Source organism: Pelodiscus sinensis, chromosome 7 (genome assembly GCF_049634645.1).
Source record: "Pelodiscus sinensis isolate JC-2024 chromosome 7, ASM4963464v1, whole genome shotgun sequence".
Classification (NCBI taxonomy): domain Eukaryota; kingdom Metazoa; phylum Chordata; order Testudines; family Trionychidae; genus Pelodiscus; species Pelodiscus sinensis.
Genome location: NC_134717.1, coordinates 17,732,453 through 17,753,763, shown reverse-complemented (window position 1 = coordinate 17,753,763; position 21,311 = coordinate 17,732,453). Strand labels below are relative to the sequence as shown.

General features: G+C 43.0%; 2 protein-coding genes across 5 annotated transcripts in view; one reads left to right on the top strand and one right to left on the bottom strand.

Annotated features, from left to right (window-relative positions):
* Window positions 1–10,302, top strand: part of LCT (lactase) — a 44,562-nt gene extending 34,260 nt beyond the window's left edge. For both annotated transcript variants that reach the window (XM_025181643.2, XM_075933291.1), the window contains 5 exons: window positions 358–467; window positions 1,485–1,619; window positions 5,889–6,112; window positions 7,546–7,782; window positions 8,433–10,302. In XM_025181643.2, coding sequence (XP_025037428.2) covers window positions 358–467; window positions 1,485–1,619; window positions 5,889–6,112; window positions 7,546–7,782; window positions 8,433–8,629 — 903 coding nt within the window. In that variant the 3' untranslated portion in view covers window positions 8,630–10,302. The remainder of the gene's footprint in view (window positions 1–357; window positions 468–1,484; window positions 1,620–5,888; window positions 6,113–7,545; window positions 7,783–8,432) is intronic.
* A 121-nt stretch (window positions 10,303–10,423) lies between these two features.
* Window positions 10,424–21,311, bottom strand: part of UBXN4 (UBX domain protein 4) — a 29,941-nt gene continuing 19,053 nt past the window's right edge. For all 3 annotated transcript variants that reach the window (XM_006117050.4, XM_006117051.4, XM_075933303.1), the window contains 6 exons: window positions 20,946–21,110; window positions 19,847–19,974; window positions 15,954–16,056; window positions 13,944–14,075; window positions 12,830–13,038; window positions 10,424–10,999 (listed from right to left, as the gene is read on the bottom strand). In XM_006117050.4, the coding sequence (XP_006117112.2) occupies window positions 10,861–10,999; window positions 12,830–13,038; window positions 13,944–14,075; window positions 15,954–16,056; window positions 19,847–19,974; window positions 20,946–21,110 (876 nt within the window). In that variant the 3' untranslated portion in view covers window positions 10,424–10,860. The remainder of the gene's footprint in view (window positions 11,000–12,829; window positions 13,039–13,943; window positions 14,076–15,953; window positions 16,057–19,846; window positions 19,975–20,945; window positions 21,111–21,311) is intronic.

Below are 21,311 nucleotides of genomic sequence, written 5' to 3'. Positions count from 1 at the left end.
AAAATCTTTTTATGTACTGATTAGTTTTAATTGTGTATAGAACCTCCTTAAGATTTTGGTCTCCAAGGGATGCCCATCTTCTCTTTTATAATACCCTATAGCAGAGCAATTATACATTATATAGTCTGTAAGCAGCAAAGAGCCCAAATAGTAATACAGCACTTCAGCCTTGTTCTTACTGATAACATAAGGCACTTCCTTGCATCTCTGTTTTCTCATGCATTTTAAGTTGCTGGTAAATGGTATGGCACAAATTTTGCCAGTGGCTAATAGCATATGAGTTCATATTTTTGCACAGCATTCAGTTGGAGATGCATTCTTTAATTCTCCACCCTCTCTCTCATTCCCTTGGCTTAGTTTTATGGTGGCTGGTTTGCTCATCCCATTTTCAAAAATGGTGATTACAACGAAGTGATGAAAACAAGGGTACGGGAGCGCAGCCTGGCCCAAGGGCTGAGCAAATCACGGTAAGTGCCTTGTATTTGCTCATGTCTTATTATCTTCCATCTTGCAAAATTTCTGTTCTGGTAAGGATGTTTGGGCTGGGAAATATTTCTGATTATTTTAAAGCGGGGTGAAGTAGTTGTGATAAATTTGCAGTGACCCTTGCACCTGAGGTAGTATGTTCCCATGGTTAAAACTGTGGTCTCACAGTAACTGATTGTTGGGTATGATTCTAAACTAGTGCCTGGTGTTTCCACTTAGATATTGTTTATCACCGGGAAATTTCCAAGGCAGGTGCAGTGCCAGTGAAACTCAGTAAGCAAACTACCTGTTGTATGTATTATGAAAGGATTGGAGGATAGAGAATTAGAATTCAGGGCTATGATGATAAACTATCTCTACCACCTTCCCTGTAAAATAAACATGTCTAGGAACATTCTGTAGTCTGCTCAGTTCTGCAGTGATGGGCTCCCAGCAGTGCTTCCTGATATGTAACAACTCATATCTTCTCTACTGTATAGTCTGGCTGTTACCCAACAGTGGCTTAAAACCTTAATTCTGGCAATAACGTTTTCAGTTGTTTGCTGTGTGAGATGTCAAGAATGCTGCTAATAATCAGTAGCCTCCACACCTTGTCAGATTCTTGGGAATAAAAAGGCTTTAGAGAATTAACATGATACACTTTAGACTCAAGGTTAGGGTCTGGGAATGCTATGAGGTAGTTAACTGCTCCTATATGCTTTCAGACTGTGTATGTTCCATCCCACGATGCTTTCATCTTATTGGCCTGGAGCACCTTCAAGACCATGACTTGTTCATCTACCTTTAAGGAACACTCTCTGGCATGTTTATCATACCAGGCTTTCTGAGCATTCTGCAGATTTTGTTGAGCAAGTGCTAAAAAGTCTCTGATGGCGTTTTGCAGTTTGCCTATAAAATCCAAAATGTTAGTTTCTGGAAAAAATAAATTTGTGGTCAATCCTTTAAACATTTCCCATTAAAGGAATTTTAATCTTTCTTGTTTTTCCCTTTTAATACAGATTGCCAGAATTTACTGAAAGCGAAAAGCAGAGAATTAAAGGCACATTTGACTTCTTTGGTTTCAATCATTATACCACAATACTGGCATACAACTTAAAGTATTCTTCTGCCATCTCATCCTATGATGCTGATAGGTAAGACACAAGCATTAAGTCATAGTCAAATAACACACACACACACACTTGTGTGTCAATATGATCAATGTTGGACAATAAAAATTAACTTGACAAGGCCTTTAAGAGAACCACCATGACTTGGGCTAGTAAAATAGTCACTGGCTCACTCAGAAGTTTGGGTACTGTTCAGAATTCAGGGAATAAATGTGATACTTACTGCGTTTGCTCTATAGTCACAGGCTTATGACTATGCATTTTTAGCAAGCACAGTTAAGAACAGAACCACTAATGAAGGAAAATGTGTTAGTCTTAAAAATGGTTTGTTATTACACTGCCTTCTAGATGGCAGACGACCTGGTTTCTAGACACTTAAATGTGTGCTAATCATAATGGAATGTGTGTACCAACTACACTTTGAAGCTTTAAGAGTGAAACAACTTAAATATTTCACATATAAAAAGCTTATTTCAATATTAAAATAACTCATCAGGCCTAGTTTAATATTTAATAAATTAGCAAATACGGGTTCTTTTTATTAGAGGGAAATACTGGCAATTTTCCTCTCTTCAATGTATGGAGGGAATCTGTAGCTAATTCCCATAATTTGAGTGGGAGTTGGGTATAAATTCAGCAGGATATGAGAGAGAAATAGAGATCAGAGAGACCATGTTTTCTCATCAAGAAGACATCACATCCAACTCCCATCACTTCTGGGAATGATCTACATACATGGAGAAAAAAGCAAATTACAGTATGACCCCTGATATCAGTGAAAAAGTTAACTGTTGCTTTAAATTATATCAGACTGGACTTGGAAAGACTCAATAAGTAAGCATGGGTATGTCTACACTACAAAGTTAATTCGAACTAACGAGCGTTCGTTTGAATTAACTTTGATAGGCGCTACACTAGCGCTCCGCTAGTTCGAACTTAATTCGAACTAGCGGAGCGCTTAGTTCGAACTAGGTAAACCTCATTGTACGAGGACTAAGCCTAGTTCGAACTTACTAGTTCGAATTAAGGGGTGTGTAGCCCCTTAATTCGAACTAGTGGGAGGCTAGCCCTCCCCAGCTTTCCCTGGTGGCCACTCTGGCCAACACCAGGGAAACTCTATTGCCCCCCTCCCGGCCCTGGACCCCTTAAAGGGGCACGGGCTGGCTACGGTGCCCGTGCCAGGTGCAAGCCTGCCAGCACCCAGCTAGCAGACCCTGCACCTGGCACGGCTCGAGCCAGCCACCCGATGCCTCCCAGCCCTCCCCCTCTTCCCGGGACCAGGCTGGCGGCTCCCGGGAGCTTGCCCGGGACCGCAAGAGGCGGGGACCTCCTGGTCTAGTGCGGACATGGTAGACCTCGTCCACGACCTCCGCACTAGGCACAGGAAAGTGGCCATCTAGGGCAGGAGAGCTGCCAGCCTGGCCACCCAGGAGCAGGTGTGCATGAAAATCAAGGGGGTCCACTGAGACCCCCGTCCCTGAGCCCTGAGCTTACAATGGCCGTACTGGGTCAGAACAAAGGTCCATCTAGCCCAGTAGCCTGTCTGCCGACAGCGGCCAACCCTAGGGACCCTGGAGGGGATGGACCGAAGACAGTGACCAAGCCATTTGTCTTGTGCCATCCCTCTCCAGCCTTCCACAAACTTTGGGCAGGGATACCACTCCTACCCCCTGGCTAATACCACTCCATGGACCCAACCTCCATGACTTGATCTCACTTCTCTTTAAACTTTGTTCTAGTTGTAGCCTTCACAGCCTCCTGCAGCAAGGAGTTCCACAGGTTGACTCTTTGCTTTGTGAAGAACAACTTTCTGTTACTAGTTTGAAGCCTGCTACCCATTCCTTTCCTTTGGTGTCCTCTAGTCCTTCTATTATGAGAACTAATGAAGAACTTTTCTTGATGCACCCTCTCCGCACCACTCATGCTTTTATAGACCTCTATCATATCCCCCCTCCATCTCCTCTTTTCTAAGCTGAAAAGTCCCTGTCTCTTTAGCTTCTCTTCATATGGGACCTGTTCCAAACCCCTCATCATTGTAGTTGCCCTCCCCTCTCCCACCCTCTCTCTTCCCCTCTCCCACCTCCTTTTCCCAGTCTCCCCGAGTTTTGTTCAATAGAGAGATTCTATTTTTGACCACACGTTTTCTTTATTTTGTACATCAGGAAGGGGGGCTAGGGAAGGGTAAGTGGAAGGAGGTGAGGGAGGAATGGGGTATGAGCCCCCGATGGGGAGGACTGGGCTGGCTCTGCGGGCTTCTGGGGGTGGAAGCTCTCCTGCAGCCCCCCAATTGCCTCCCCTCCCCAGATGGCAGCCTGCGGCAAGTGCAGCCGGTCTGATGGCTGAGTGCTGTGATGTGCCCAGTGTGGGCACTCAGGGCACTCCAAGCCAGGACTGCTTTGCAAGCGGGGCACCCCTGAGAACTGTCTGTCTGGAGTGGGGGTCGGGTCCCTTTAAGCACAGCCCTCAGCTAGCCTGAGGCAGCAGCTCCACACTCTAAGTCCTCATCTGATGTCCTGCCGGCACTGCTTCCAGCCATCCTTAACCCCGGTTCAGGGTCCACTTAATGTGGACATGCTAGTTCGAATTAGCAAAACGCTAATTCGAACTAGTTTTTTAGTCTGGATCCGTTAGTTTGAATTAACTAATTCAAATTAAGTTAGTTCGAATTAAGTTAGTTCGAATTAGCGCTGTAGTGTAGACATACCCCATGATAGGAGCACATCCCACAGAGGGCAGGTTTCTCTAGAGATCACAGCATCCCTCACAAACAATGTGAAGGACTGCAGAAAAATCCTGTCAAATTTAGTACTCTCTGGCTAAGTCTACACTGCTGGTTTTGCCAGCAGAGTATGCAAATGAGGTGACAATTAGCATATCACCTCACCTCATTTGCATAAATCATGCAAGGCAGTTTTGCGCAAAGGGTTTTTGCAGGAAAAAAAGTAGTGTGGATGTTTTCTTTTTGTGCAAAAACCCCTTTTCCCAACACCTCCTTATGCCCCCAAAAAGGAGGTTTACTGATCTGGCGGGAAAAGGGGTTTTTGTGCAAAAAGAAAACATCCACACTACTTTTTTTTCCACGCAGAAACCCTTTGCCCAAAAATGCTGGCACGGCGATATGCTAATCCATGCCTCATTAGCATACTCACTGCTGGCAAAACCAGCAGTGTAGATGTAGCCTATGTATCTTAGAAGTCCTATTTTTTTTGGTGCTTTTTTGAGTTTTTAAACCAGTTGTACATAAACTCCCTTGAACCTAGTAGCTCTCTAAAACCTGCCATTGTTTGAAGCTTGAATCCTTCTTTATTATTTTAACCAAAAACTATACACACTATGGACTCAGTCTTGCATTGCTTGTGTCCCCAAAATTGTGTCTGATGCACAAGGAAAGCAAGATTGAAAATTCTCTTGGAGGGTCTAAAGTATTTAGCTACAGACAGTAGATCCTCCAGGAGAACACTAAATGAAATTACTTGAGAGACTGCGCACACCAGCTAGCTTTTAACATAGCTTAAGCCAGTGGTTCTGGAACTCTTTCGTGATGGACTACATCTTAACAGACAAGTCAGGATCACATTCCCCACACCCAATTAGAATGACACCTTTTTCTCAAGGCTGCCATAGCAACTACTTACCTGGGGGAAAGTAATGCTAAAGCAAAGGTTCTTTTGTGTTACTGCCTTGAATTAAATTTGATTTTTGCCCTACCTTTTGCAAAACAATTAGCCATTACGTTATTTCACCCTCCCCCCCCCCCCAAAAAAAATAAAATTAAAAATCATTTGCTCTGTTCTTCTCTCCCCTCAAGCCCCTTTCCTTCCCTGCCACCTAGTGGTTTTCTCAACCTTCACATGCCACTCAATTTCCTGCTTCCCTTCATTTCTGCTCTTGCAAACTGTACCCAAGTCTCTTCTCCCTTATATGTGCTGCCTGATTTCCCTGCTTCCCTGAACATTCTCCTCTCCAGGGGTAGTTTTTGGTGAGGACTGCCAGCTTTTGTGCTATCGCTTCTCTTACTTCAGCCCCAAAGACCCAGAAGTTGAGGGATAGAGCTTCTCAAGCAGCTAATTCATGTGATCTGTTACCATTTTTTGTTCATTATAGAGCATATACTATTGAATCTGAGTAAGGTCGTCAGGGAAGGAACTGGCTGTCTGTACAAAGCCCTGACTGGAACCTGTAGGCACTGCTGTAAATACAGCTAAATAACGTACAATATGATCCTTGGCCTAAGCTGTGGAAGGGACAGAATAAGGTGTTTTATTGCTGTTATATTCTGATTTTCATCCACAGGGGGGTAGCTTCAATAACTGATCGCAGCTGGCTGGGCTCTGGTTCCTTCTGGTTAAAGGTGACCCCCTTCGGCTTCAGAAAGATCCTGAAGTGGATAAAGGAAGAATATAATAACCCTCCAATTTATGTTACGGAGAATGGGATTTCTGAACGTGGCGACCGAGGCCTAAATGACACTTGGCGAATACACTACTATAAGAGTTACATTAATGAAGCATTAAAAGGTACAAGTACCCTCATTACAATCTGCAGAGAGCAGTAGTTCAAGTAGTGATCAAGACAATGGTTTCACATTTTCTTTTAATGCTTGTTTTTAAGTGAAGTAAACACTGGCATCATCATCTCGGGTCATCTCATGGAATCAGTCTGTCTCTTCTGCCCCATGTTGGCAATGGCCAAATAGTTTGAGCTCTAGCCCTCCACAAGCCACACTCAGTACAGAATTAAGACCAATAACTTTGAGCATCTAAACCTTTGTTGCATTTGTTTTCTTATGACTGCAGAGAGCACTTGTCCTTTTCAAGTTTGCCTGATACAGCACTGAACATTGCTGTGAATGAGACTGGGACCACCAGTTGCACTAGGCATCTGCAGTGTACTTAGCCTCCAGTGCTTGCAGTGATACCCTTGTCTAGACTCCCAACTATTGTGCCAGTTTGCAGTGTACTTTGCTATTCAGAACTGTTGTTCATGGTAGTTTCTGGTTTAACTGCCCAAAGAATGATTTGGTGAGAATTAAAGAAGATCAGTTACTTCGTGTTGCTATTTAATACCTCATATGTGTAAACACATGCTAGCTTATTTTAGAAGAAAGTAGTGTGGGTTTTAATTGGTCTTGATTTTGTTAAATTTCCCTTTCCCATCCTCAGTATGCGTGTGATAAATGTATTGCGCAAGATGATTTAGGCCTCTGCTTCAAGATTTCTCACCCCCACATCTGCCTGTGCTCTGCCCAGCAATTAATTCTGTCCCCAGTTTTCCACCTCTTGGGGTTTTTTTTCTATTTCCCTCTCTCAGGCTTGGGAAGTTGTAGCAGAGTACCATCATTTTCTTCCCAGAAGAAGAGCAAGAGAGAGGCACTGTCCTGTCCTATTTCTCATGCTGGGCTCTTCGCTCCCTCTCCCTTCATGTGAGAGTAGGGAGAGGATTCTGCTGGCTTCCCTTAGGGTTAATTTTGTAAGAGGCACAATACTGCCTTTGAACTGATAAATGATCTTCCATTAGAACTCTGATCTGGGCATGTCAAAGTATAATCATCTCTCATCCACCAATGAAGAAATCACAGGAGTAGTTTATACACTATTTGCAACGCGAAGGCTTTCTTCATCATCTGAAAGAGATTCACTTTTTTAAAATGACAAGTTGTAGGTTCTGAAGCACAAGATACCAGCCATCAAAGAATACTGGCTTGCTGAGCCATGAGGAGGTTCAATTAATGAGTTACACACCAAAGATAAGCAAAGTGAATGAAATGAAGACATATGAAATGTGGGGGGTGTAAGGTAATTAATTCCTCCAAGCACTATGCATGTTGTCTTGGTAGTATATTGAATTGCCGTCCATATTTACAGATGCCAAGATAAACAGTAGATAGCAACCTGTAAAATAAGTTAAATATCTACATGATCATGCTTTCACATTTGATTCATCTCAACAGCTGTTGTACTTGATGGTGTTGATCTCCGAGGCTACACTGCATGGTCTCTGATGGACAATTTTGAATGGGCAGTAGGCTTTGCTGAAAAATTTGGTTTGTATTATATCAACTACAGTGATCCCAATCTGCCCAGGATTCCTAAAGAATCTTCAAAATATTACACATCAATTATACAATGCAATGGCTTTCCAGACCCAGCAAATGGACCACATTTTTGTCTTCAGTCACAGCCTGAAGGTAACTAGAAACAGAACATAGGAATTAATATTAATGGCTAAGAGCATCACAATGATTTTTTTTTCATTTTATGTAATAAAATATAGTATTTTGTAGAATTCCCTACAGCCCCAGCAGAATCCACTGTGGAGGTTCAGTTATAGTAATTGCTAAATGAACTGGTACTGGTGAATACAATGGGAACTGATGTTTTTCATGTTGAACTATGTGGGGCTGCTATATTTACCTTCAAATATTACTTTACATTTTCATAAATTAAACATTTTTTTGCTACAGCGAGAACTAGGAATTTCAGTTCACAAAGTGGGGTCCAAAACACCTAAGACAAATTGATCTAACATGTACAGTTTTGTTTTCTTTACTGTATGTTATACTTGTTTGATACCTTTTACTTATTGATGCTTTTGAAAACAAAAGTATCTGGTATTCTTTGGAAAATGTGACCCTTTAAATGCAACATTTCCCTATGCAATAGAAAATGATCTCTAGCATGACAGACAAAGTGACATTCAAAGTTATTTTGTTGCACGTTTTTTCTGGTGTTTTCAAAAGTGGGTTCTGGGAGCTAGGTACCAATGATTGGTGCTAAAAAGTGTGCATTAAGTAGTTGATAAAGAAGAGGCACTGATATTATATTCTTGTCTTTCCAGGTATTACTTCACCAACTGCTAGCACAGGGGAGTTTATGAACAATGCATCCAGTGGAAAAGTACAATTTTTAGGATTAAATTTAACTTCACAGAATGCAGAAATAGGACTGTATGTGCTATTTGCTTTTGCTCTGATTGGTATGTTAGGACTTGTTCTCTTTTCATACAAATATGGCAAGTTATCAAAGAGTGAATAAACCATCAAGATAGTTAAGTAAAATATAAATTTCTAAAAGATGTGCAAAATGTAATGCAGAATATTCCCCCCTTTTAAGTTTTGAGCTACCTGCAGGTAGCTACTGTTAAGAGCTTCTTTAATCTGTTATTCCTAGCTAACATTACTAACTTAAAAAAAAAAAACCCAAAAGGCTAACTAATTAGCACCTGTTTATACCTACTTTGAAATCAAAACAAAAAGCATTGGCAAGATGGTTACCATTTTTGATATAATTAAAGAACTTAAGGAGGTTGGCTTTGAACCAATTTAAGGCAAAGGATAGTTTGGTACTATAAATGACTGAAATTTTGTTGTTTCCAACTGTGTAATCAATGAACTTGAGCAGAGAAGTATAATTTATATCCAGGATGAGGGGAACAGAGGAAAGTCTCTGAGGAAGACACTGCTGTTCACATTTGCTAATGTTAAGTATCGCAAGCTACTGATTAAGAGGCATAGCATATTTCCCCTTGTATGCAACTATTTTGATTTTAATATTACAAATTTGATCACTTCTACAAAAGGTCTTCAAAGCAAACTATATCCAATTTGATTTACACTGTAAATTAACATTTAATACTTCATTTTTATTCTTATATTAGACAAACTCAAATTACAAAAATTGGGATGCATTCAATAAATTGTCCTAGAATTTCAAAGTTTTCCAAAAAGCTGATTAGTCTGGTGATATTGTACCTTACTGTGCTTATTTGTCCCCTTTAATATCAGAGAGTCATGTTAGTATTTTAAAACCTCTAATACTAGTTTCTCACATGCAGTGTTCATATTACAGCAACATCCAAAGGGCTCAAGGTTCTATAATGTTGTTGGACACACTGTAAATGACAGATTTTAGTTTGAATATCCACATCATAAACATTTAAATTTTAGATAAGACTTGTTTGAACTGAGGTCTTGCATGCTGCAGTACCAATTAGTTGCAGTATTAAGCTCTTACACAGGTATTGCACAAACATACAAAAACCAAAGTTTGGTTGTTTGCTTCTATCACTTATCCTTCAATGTTGGTCTCTGATAGGATCATTTTGACTGATACCTTGTCTCCTTACTAAACATTCCCTCAATTACAGCAGGAATCCCTTTGTTTTTATTGAAGTTAACCTAATATTCATCCTGGCTACTAACAGTGGTTAGACTACATTGTATTTCACCTCTGCCCAAAGTAAAATAAAAGGCGTAATGCAAATGAACTTTACTTACACTAATTAAAAGGTCAATTATATATATATAATATATAGAGTTTGAATATAGAAGTTGCTCTGGTTAATCTAAAGGCATAAAATGATGCAGCTATGGCAGACATTTGTCACACCTTTTAATTAAACCAGACCTTTAGCAATTCTTAAGTTTAGAATAGGCTTTTCTTGCATATGTAACTGTTAGTGAGAACATGAATTTCTTGAGTTTGAAGGCAAACTATGGTATGGGAGGTATTTGTAAATAGTCTGGACAAAGGATATATCTTCATGATGCTAAGCAGTAATAGTCCCTTACATATTCTGATTTACCTGGGGAAAATAGTGTGCAGGTAATAGTAAAGGCAGGGACAGCTCTGTTTCCCATTTTATACTTTCTTATAGCAAATAACTCCAGGCTAGTGTACATGTTGAAATACTAGACAGTTACAGAAGCCTCTCTACAAAAAGTGCTCAGGAAATGAGGCATACTTCACAAAAGCCAATGAATTAAGTTTACCTAAAATGAACACTCTGAACACTATACTTAAATGAACTTTATACAAAAATAGGAAATGTTAGTTTTTTGAAAACGTTTATTGAGTGTGTGGGGATTAAAAACTACAAGGTTTGGTGGCAGTTGCAGTAGCAGAAGCAAGAGAAAAATTAAACATATCTGATTTGCTACCTAATGCTTCTGACACGCTCAATTTACTCCCTCATTCACCTACCAAGAACTCCATATTAATGCTGGGTCTTAGACTGCTGTAGCAGAAGTCATAGATTAAAAAAATGCATTCCAAGATGGCAGTAGGGCTATAAATGCTGATAGAAGTTTAAAACTCTTTAATTCTTTGAACTTCTACCATATTAAATAGCATAGCATGTTAGTTTTGAGTTAGGCAATTTGCATTTCAGTCAGGGGATATGTAAAAAAAATATAGTTGTCAGTGTAACCCCTAAGCCCCATTAAATCAAATAAGGAAAACAATGATTATTGCCCAGTTACTCAAAATTACATTTGTTGGGTAGAATTTCCATTCCAAGTGTTGTTTTCATCCTCTCCGTCATCTTGAGTCCTCAATCTGTATATTTTCCCTTCTTTTTTAAAGTCTTCCCCACGCTTTTCTAGTACTCGTTTTCTGACTGCTTGCCTAGGCACAAAGAAAATGCATTTGAGAACAGTTTTCTTAACAGCAAATGTATTTGTATCTTTCATTTTGCTACATCACATCTAAACCTCTCACTCTGAGGTTTGCTCTGACTGGAACAAAAAGTTACAATTCGCTTGCTTTCCTCCAGAGACCATGGAGCTCAATTTAAATAGAAATATTTTGACGGGAAGTCCAACAAATCAGTCTTATAGAGTTGTTCTGACATGGAGAGAGAGCCTTTGCAGCTTCAACAGCAGAAGTGAAGCAAATAATTTTCTAAGTACAAACAAAGTTTGAGGGCAGTAGGGAAAAAGGAGAACATAGACTAGGAGGCAGTGATTTGATATTCTGGGGAAGTCACCTGGAGCATTTCCAACCTTCCCAGCCATTTTAATTTTTTTAAAGCTACTGAATATAGGACAATACATCTGTTAGTCCATAAGGCGCTACAGGACTCTTTGTCGCTTTTGCATATCCAGACTAACATGGCTACCCCTCTGATACTTGAATATAGGAGGCTCCTTCTCCAGGTAATGACTGATCATCCAACAGGTGGCTAAGAGGCTACCAGAGAACAGCTCACACTTTAAAAAGCCAGCTATTCTCCTTCCAGACTGCTGCTGGAGGGAGGGAAGGGACAAGGGTCACTTCTCATCCTCATCCTTCCCCCCAGCAAAATCTCTTAGCTCCCCATTGGTTCTTCCCCTCCTCCCCCAGTTTCTGGCCAGAAGGAGCTGAGAATTTTTGTTGGGAGCAGGGGCAGTGTAGGAAGCCTTCTCCCTCCTTCTCATGCCCAGAGTGGAATCACATGGAGCAGCCTGCAGTAGACAGTCTGCCTCAGGTTTCTGCTGGTAAGCCCCTCCCTTCCTCAACCATTTGCCCCAACTCCACATATCCAAATCCTCTGCCCCCTACTGCACCCACACCCCTCATAGATCTGGCACCCCAATCTCCTGCTCAGATCAGTCCCCTCCTAACCTAGGTCACATCACCAAAATCCTGCACCCCAGTCTCCTGCCCTAGGTCACAACTGCCTCCTTCACCCAAACTCCCTCCCAGACCCCATTTTCCCTTCTGCACCCTAATCCCTTACCCCAAGCTCCCTTCTGCACCCAACCTCCATCCCAGACCTCAGAATTCCTCCATTAATATCCTGGCAGAGTGCAACCCTTGACCACTTCCAAAATCTTGGAGTGGTCCCCCATCAAAAATTACTGCCCTCCCCTATTATACATTAACCATTCTTGCACTAAAGAGAACTAGCTCAACAGCCCAGTGGAGTCCCTGCTGAAAGATTTCCCATGTTCTATAGCTGTGGAGAAGGAGTTTCTCCTTGAAAATCATCACTAGGCCTCAGGCATAATGCAGCAAAGAAGACTCCTCTTTTGAGGCGAGATGGGAGAAATTTCAGTCCAATAGTAAATTCATCAAAAAATGCAGGTTAAAGGGAACCAAAACCATTCACAAATTCAGGTCAAATTGGGTGAACAGTTTCAGCAGAATAAAAATGAAGGGAAAAACTTTCAAGTCAAAACAGTTCATTTTGAAATGTTGGAATTCACCTATATACGTTCAAAACATTCAAATATTTCCCTTCTTGAATTAATTTGTTCATGTTATAAAAAAAATTAAGAGGTATTCTGAGGTAGCAGAGCAAATCTTAAGAGCCAAGAACAGAACTCCTGTCTCCAAGTTCCTGTCCAATATCCTATGCACCAGATTAGACTATCCTTACATGGGCCAGCAGCAAGATGTTAAAAATATAAAACAGATGAAGCTTTATAGTCGTAAGTACAAATTAGAAGTGACATGAGAGTCAGAGCTGCTTACCTGCTTGGCTCAACTGTGCTAGATGGTGAAGGATTTGAATGTTCTTGTTGATGTCCTGCTCTTACTGTAGGTTGTGAGGGGGGAGGGCTGGTAAATAAGAAGTTGCTAATAAATCTCCAGACAGCTATGAGTGGATAAAGTATTGTGCCCAAGAATTTCCAAAGGTCTCCACCTGAGGCCTGTACCACTGAAGTGGAAGGTCTTCCCGCCTATTCAAGAACAAAGGAAGTTAAAACATTTTAAAGAGCAATAGATACAGTCAGGATATTTGAAATACTACTTGTTGAAAAGTAGCTCAATGCATATATCTAGACACATATTTCAGTTTCTTCCAACATCTCGATACTGGGTGTGAATGCTGGACACTGACCATAAAAACACTTTAATAACTTTATTTTGTAAATGGCTGAATAATATTCACAAATAGTTTATTCAACTTTCTGCACCAGATAAGTCACATTAGGATTTTCTATGGTGACCCTTCAAATATCTACCAGAGACAAGAGCTACAATAAAAAGTTGGCTGAGTGACTAGGAAGCAGCTCAAGGAATGTAGATTGCAGCCTGGTCACTGGAGCCAGCACTAGCAGCAACATGTTCATGCTTTGGCATTTCATTACCATTGATCTATGGTGGAAATTTTGTGAGAAGCATTCATTGCTTATTCTTAGTGCTAAAGAATAATGCTAATTTATTTTTAAATGCTAGCCTTTGTCTAGCTCTCAATGAACATACACTTAGCATTACAAGAGGGCTATTTGTTAGCTAGGGAGAGACAAAGAAAAGGAAAGGGTGCAAGTCAAAATTCCAAACAAAAATTTGTTGTAGCAGTTTTATCTACTAAACATACTTCCAAGTTTCCTAAATCCTGAGGTATTTAAATTCCTATTGCCAGGGAAACGCCATACAATGTTAACTACTGCTACCACTAATCAACAGTACATCATGAGGAGAGTCATCTTTCCAAACAGACAAAAATGTATCAAAGAATTACACAAATTGAGATTTTGCCTTGGACTGATAATGTAAAATGGACACTTAAGTCTGAACTGTATCTGTCATGAAAGATACAATATTGTACTTATCTGTGAACTGAAAAGAAATATATACTTGCCGGCAACAATACTATTGAAGCACTTGGTGCCAGTTCTAGCTCCAATAATTTCTTTCCATAATCTTCTTTGGTAAACTCCCTTCTGGGAAACATTGTAGCCAATGAAAAATTCCCATAAGTGTTGCCAACAGTCTGTAAGAAAGAAACTAGCTATTTACATTATTTTAATACAGGGCATATCTACTATAAGTCATTCCATATACATCTGATCCACACTAAAGTTGTTGATACTTGTAGGAACTGATGCATTAAGTCTTCCTATTCCCTGCTCTTAAATCACACAAAAAAAACCTAAATTTGCACAAATGGAAGTCAGCCACAGTAAAAAAAATTCCCAAGTGTTTGTGATGTATGTTTTTTGGAATGTATCTTGGACTTATAGTGAGGACAGCCTTTGTAGGTTATAATTTTACATTCAGAGTACAGGCAGAGTCCCCGGGTTACGTACAAGATAGGGACTGTAGGTTTGTTCTTAAGTTGAATCTGTATGTAAGTCGGAACTGGCGTCCAGATTCAGCCGCTGCTGAAACTGACTAACGGCTGACTACAGGAATCCCGAGGCAGAGTTGCTCTGCCTCGGGCTTCCTGGAATCAGCCGCTGATCAGTTTCAACAGCAGCTGAATCTGGACACCAGTTCCTACTTACATACAGATTCAACTTAAGAACCCCAGGCGTCCCCAAGTCAGCTGCTGCTGATTCCAGGAAGCCCGGGGCAGAGCAACTCTGCCTCGGGCTTCCTGTAGTCAGCCGCTAGTCAGTTTCAGCAGCGGCTGACTTGGGGACGCCTGGGGCAGAGCAGCTGGGATGCTGCTGGGTTGCTCCAGTAGTGCCGCTCCTCAGCGCTATTGGACCAACCCGGCAGCACCCCAGCTGCTCTGCTCCAGGCGGCCTGATTCAGCCGCTGCTGAAACTGACCAGCAGCGGCTGAATTAGGACGCCTGGGGCAGAGCAGCTGGGCTGCTACCGGGTTGGTCCAGTAGCGCCGAGAGGCGGTGCTGCGGGACCAACCGGCAGCGCCCCAGCTGCTCTACCACAGGTGTCCCGAGAAAAACCTGGTCTGCTGGGGGGAGGGGGGCGCACTAGTGCACCCCCTCCCCCCAGCAGACCAGGGAGACGCGGGCGGCGGGACCAAGACGTGCCGCGGTCCCACTGCCCCGGTCCTCCGCATCTCCCTGGTCTGCTGGGGAGGCCAGGGGGACCCCCCCCTCCAGCAGACCAGGGAGATGTGGAGCAAAGCCATGGAGGACCAGGACGAGGGGACCGCCCAGACGCGCCGCGGTCCCGCCGCCCAGGTCCTCCGCGGCTTTGCTCCGCGTCTCCCTGGTCTTCTGGGGGGGGGGGGAGGGTCCCCCTCGCCTCCCCAGCAGACCAGGGAGACACGGAGCAGCTTTTCTCGTCACGGAGGACGCGGGTGGCGGGACCGCGGCGCGTCTGGGCGGTCCTACCGCCCACGTACTCCAGGGCGAGAAAAGCCCCGTTCGTAAATGCGGATCCGACATAAGTCGGATCCGCATAACCCGGGGACTGCCTGTATAAGGAAATTTTAATATGCTTTCCTGAACAGACCCATGGGTTCTATTTCAAAATAGGAAAACCTTTACCTAGCAAAATGCATGCGTTTTCCATATTTGATTTCCTTTCTCTTGTTACTCACATTCTTCATTAGGTAGAATGGGTATTCTCCCCCCAAAAAAGAATTAATACTGTTCTGTTAAATAGAGAATAAGTGATGCTGAAAAGGTTGCAATCAGAGCCCTCGATGTATATAACAGAATGGGAAAAGGAAGCCCCTAGACTGGTGTTCAGAAAAGCAGAAAACTATGAACCAATTTGTGAAACTGTTTAAAGTCCACCTCAGTCAAGTCTGACTATAGCACACAACTTTAATCCCAATAAAAAAACCCTGCAATTTCTAAAAACAGTGATGAGTGTGTCAGCTATTATGGATACATTAAAGTGTTCTGGGATTACCTCTGCTGAAATTAAAAATAAAGGAGACATTAACTTACCTGTGCAGCAAACTGCCTAGCTGCTTCCAAGGGGGCTTCAGAAGGAAACTGATTAGTAAAGGAAGATCCATCTGGGAGGCGGAATTGAATTCTTGCGATAGCACTGTGGGAGAAATAATTTTACTTTTAGGTAGTGCACACAAGAATTTCAAGCATGTTCTTTAATATTGAAATACAGAAAGGAATCCTTACACTTCCCTAAATTATTAAAATCATATAGATTGTCAGCATGGACCAACAAATTTGGTAGAGCACAGGACTGAAGGCTGGAATGCTCTGGAAAATAGCAGCCAATGGATCACACACACAGTTCTCTCAGAAATGAGATTTAGATGCAAGATTGTACAAATACTAAGAGTGGCCACCCCCATTAAGTCATTTGATTCCAAAATAGGGAAGGAGGATAGGGAGAATAGATCTGTGAGAAGGGTACTTACAGTATAGTGTTCAACCTATGGCTTGCGAGGAAGCCAGATATGGCTCTTTTGGAGCTTGAGCCCAGCCACTCCTGCTGTAGCAGGCAGCACATGGTGGCGCTACAGCAGGCCTGGACAAAACACCCACCCCTGGCTGGATCAGGCCCATGGAGGCAGCAGGGAGCCCCCATGCAGACTCCCCTGCTTGCCTCGCCCCCGCACACTGCACAGAAAAGCAGCTGCAGGGCCATTTGTTTTTTCACACACTTCTTGTGCCGGCAGGGGATGGGGGAAACAGTGCCTTATGGCTGCTCCAGCCCCCAGCACAATCCCAGTGGGCAGTTTTGGCCAATGGAAGCTGCCTGTTGCAAGAACAGGCAGCATGGGAAGCAGCCACCCCGCCCCCTCAGGCTTAGTCACCAAGCACAAGGCCACGCAGGTCATGGGGGTGAGAGGAGGAATGGGCTGAGCTGCAAGTCTCACTGGTAAGTGTCCTGACCAGAGCCTGCCTCTGGCACCACAGCCCTCTGCCATAACCCAAACACTTGTCCCCATCCTGAGCCCATATCCCTCTTGATACTGCACCCCAATCTACTGCCCTAGTTCACAATCTAAACTCCTTGCCAGACACCCACCAGCACCCTGCTCCTGCCCCTTTTCCCTCCAGCCAGACACCTAATACCAGTAAACTCCTGCACCTTACCTTCCACCCATATTCTGCATGCCCATCCCTATCCCATTCACTGACAGCTCTGTCCCACACTGGACTTTTCATTTTTGGCCCCACTCCAGAGCCTAGGGGGGAGGGTCACAACATCCACTAACCCTGGAAGCCCAGAATAGTTAAATTGTCCTGAGACCTTGAACCTCAGTCCTCCCTACCCTTCTCTCCCCCCACCCCCACCTCATGAGGTTGGAGCACCAGGGGAGTGAAGTGTCTCAGTTGGGGGCTACATCAGTGAGGGGGAGGTTTCTGGAAGGGTTATTTTTGCTTTTCATTGTGTGGTCCCCAACTGATTTTTCTGTGGGACAGGGGCCCCTACCCAAAAAAAGTTTCCCACCCTTGCCATAAATAAAGACAATGTTGAAACCTTGAGTGTTGGACATAATATTTTAATTTAATATTGAAGCCTGGACAACAAGCCCCCAACTGAAGCCCAGCCCCCATCTGGCTGCAGCGTCATAACACTCCCATATCCCCCCACACCCATCGAGCCCATCATACACCTGAACCCCCTGCCCTGAGCCCCTCATACTCCCACAGCCCCAGACTCCTGCAGCCCCACATCTCCAGTGCCCTGCCATAACACTCCTGTACCCCAAATGTGCCCGAGCCCATTATCCATCCAACCCTCCTGCCCTGAGTCCCTCATACACCCCAATCCGAACTCCTGCACCCCCACATCCACAACCCTTGTCATAAGATTTACAGAAGACAGCCTGAGGCTGGATTTGACCAGTTACGATGTAAACTTCAAAGAAATGTGCGAAAAGATATAGCAGCAGAAGTCCCATTAAATAAAGTCCGTGAGTACAATGTTTCATTTATGCTATTATTAATCATTATGTCAATCATCAATAATATTAAATTGTATATTTTTAGTCACATAAATGGACATTCTTATACGGCTCTTTGTTGACCACTTATTCTGAATTTTGATGTAGTTTGGCTCTCTGGGTCTGAAGCACAAAGACATCTAGGGCAGAGGTCAGCAATCTTTTCAAACCAAAGACATGAAGAGCAGAATAGGCCCAACCATCCCTTAATTTCTTCATAAATACAGAATCCTGGAGTAGTGGGATTCAATCATAGTGGGAAAATAGGATGGGTCATGGAATCCATGTGGACCCAATACAGGCAGTCCTTATGTCGGATCCGCAGTTACGAACGGGGATTTCTCGCCCCGGAGGACTGGAGCGGCGGGACGCCTGGTCCCGCCGCCCGCCTCCTCCGGGGCGAGAAAAGCTGCTCCCCGTCTCCCTGGTCTGCTGAGAGAGCCAGCAGACCAGGGAGACGGGGAGCAAAGCGGTGAAGGACCCGGGGCCGGACCTGCGGCCGCGGGTCCGGCTGGGTCCTCAGCAGCTTTGCTCAGCGTCTCCCTGGTCTACAGACTAGGGAGACGCTGAGCAAAGCGGCGGAGGACCCGGGCTGGACCCGCGGTGCTTTGCTCAGCGTCTCCCTGGTCTGCTGGGGGGGGGGGGGGAGAACGCAGCTAGTGCCCCCCCCCCAGCAGACCAGGGAGACGTGGAGCAAAGCCGGGGGCCTGTGGTAGAGCAGGTGGGGAGCTGCCGGTTGGTCCTGCAGCACCGCTCCTTGGCACTACTGGACCAACCCGGCAGCACCCCAGCTGCTCTGCCCCAGGCGTCCTGATTCAGCCGCTGCTGATCAGTTTCAGAAGTGGCTGAATCAGGACACCTGGGGCAGAGCAGCTGGGGTGCTGCTGGGTTGGTCCAGTAGCGCCGAGGAGCGGCCGCGCTACTTGACCAACCCAGCAGCACCCGAGCTGCTCTGCCCCAGGCGTCCCCAAGTCAGCCGCTGCTGAAACTGACCAACGGCTGACTACAGGAAGCCCGAGGCAGAGTTGCTCTGCCCTGGGCTTCCTGGAATCAGTTGCTGATCAGTTTCAGCAGCAGCTGACTTGGGGACGCCTGGGGTTCTTAAGTTGAATCTGTATGTAAGTGGAACTGGTGTCCAGATTCAGCCGCTGTTGAAACTGATCAGTTTCAGCAGCGGCTGAATCTGGATGCCAGTTCCGACTTACATACAGATTCAACTTAAGAACAAACCTACAGTCCCTATCTTGTACGTAACCCGGGGACTGCCTGTATATTGAAGAACCAGTTACTACAGGATAAGCTATCAAAATACACCGCTGGGTTTCTAATTCTCGTAAGTAAACGTAACAGATATTTCACAAAATTCTGGTAAATCTTCTGCTCTTTTACATAGTAACGAGTAAGACTGATTTGTAAGCAGTCATGCTGCAAGACAGATTCAGGTTAAAAGGAGTGGATTTATGATCTAATGCCTATCTCAGATCTTGGGACTCTAACCAGGGCAAGCTAGATATTCATAGAAATAAATAATGAAGAAGTGACAAGAGGTGATGTAAGAAACAAAACTTATTCATAATAAAAGAAAGCCCACATGTCTGTATGAACTTCAAGCTGAAAAAATGAAAAACAGACAAGAAAAGCTCTCGAGTTAATACACAGGGAAAAACTTATTATTTCTGAATAAGATTCCTGTTTATTCCTGATCATATCTGAGCACCTCCATGAATAAAGTGCTTTAAAGCAGATAGCTAAAATATACATTTCTTGAAAGAATCAACAAGCTTATCTTATAAGCTGTTTAACCATACTAATATAGTGCCATCTAGTAGATTAGCCTCCTGTAAAAAAAGTTCTATTTCAAAGCTAAGACTAGCAGTTTCTGCACCTCCCTCCCCAAAAATATATAGTATAATAGCTAACCTTCTTTGCTTCTCAGAGGCTTCTCGTCTAGCTTCTGCTTCAGCCTGCTTAGCTTGCTGAGCTGCAGCTTTTGCAGCATCTGTTTCTTCCTTTGTCTTTGCAAAGCGAGCTGCTCTTTCAGCACGATCCTTTAATGCAACAAACACAAATCTGTTAACCTTTACTGTAAATTGTGTTAGTAACTGTTCAGAAAGTAACTGACACAACCTGCAATTACAAATTTGTTCTTGACAAGAGCCAAGGAGGAAAAAATAGACCACGGCCAATCAGGTTGCAGACTCTATAGGAAAAGATCACTTCTCCATCCACTCTTAACTGCTAAGCTTCTATCTTGCTATTTGATAAGACCTTCATTCTACTGAATTCTGGAATTCAAGCTTGCTTTTGTCCAAATTTTTCTAACCAAATTTTAGTACACCACCACAAACCCTAATTTCTAATCACAGAACTCTTCAGAAGTTATAATGTTGAAGTTCTGAGAATCATCTAGGAGGAGGCATTTCTATTAGTTGAGATCAGACTATTCAACAATAAATATTTTTAATTTAAAGGCAAGTGCAAAGATGGTGGTGTTCAAGGTGATCACACACTATCTTTGTCTGCATTTCTGAACTTAACAGGAGGTAGTCACTCTTTTGCCCAATGATGCCTCTCATGATACTCTCCATATTGCTCACATGATATTCAGAGCAGTGCTGACATTACATTCACTTACAGGATAAGAAGAGACATCACTAGATTTTTAAATGTATAAAATTATTGTTAGGGAACGAAATGCACAAAGTATTAGCAACCAATTAAAAACTCAAATCTCTCTTGGGCTCCATATAAATGTTCTGTGCTATATGCTGAGCTAATTGCTGCTTGGTATGTGAGAAAAATGTAACTTTTGCTTTTGTTTGTGCACACAATCCTCTCTCAAGGGATTTCTGCATAAAGTTCTCGGTTGCAAAAACTGGACTCTTACTAAACTCCAAGTAATCTGATCAAATGTATCTATATTTCAAACAAGCCTATAAAGGTGCTACAGAACTCGTCGCTTTTGCAGATCCAAACTAACAAGGCTACCCCTCTGATATTTAAAACAAAAAAATTTTACCATTGCAATCTGCTGTCGTATACGCTCCCTAGCTGCTTTTTCTTCTGCCTTTTCTTTGTTCCTTTCTTCTAACATTCGCTTTGTCGATTCTTCTTCGTGTCGTTTTCTGTAGTCCAACATTTCTTTCCCAGTTTTTCTTCGATCAATTTCTTTTTTAATGTCCTTCTGAAATGAGATTACATGTTACAGAATTCAACCATCAAAATATTGTGTTTGGACAAGAGCAAAACCTGATTTTAACTAAACCGGGGACTGTACTGAAGATAAGTAGATGTAAAATATAATCTAATTATCTGAGTGTTAAAGAAAAATCTCATAGACTAATAGCAAAAGCAAAACCGATTAAGAACACAAGCTATAGCAATA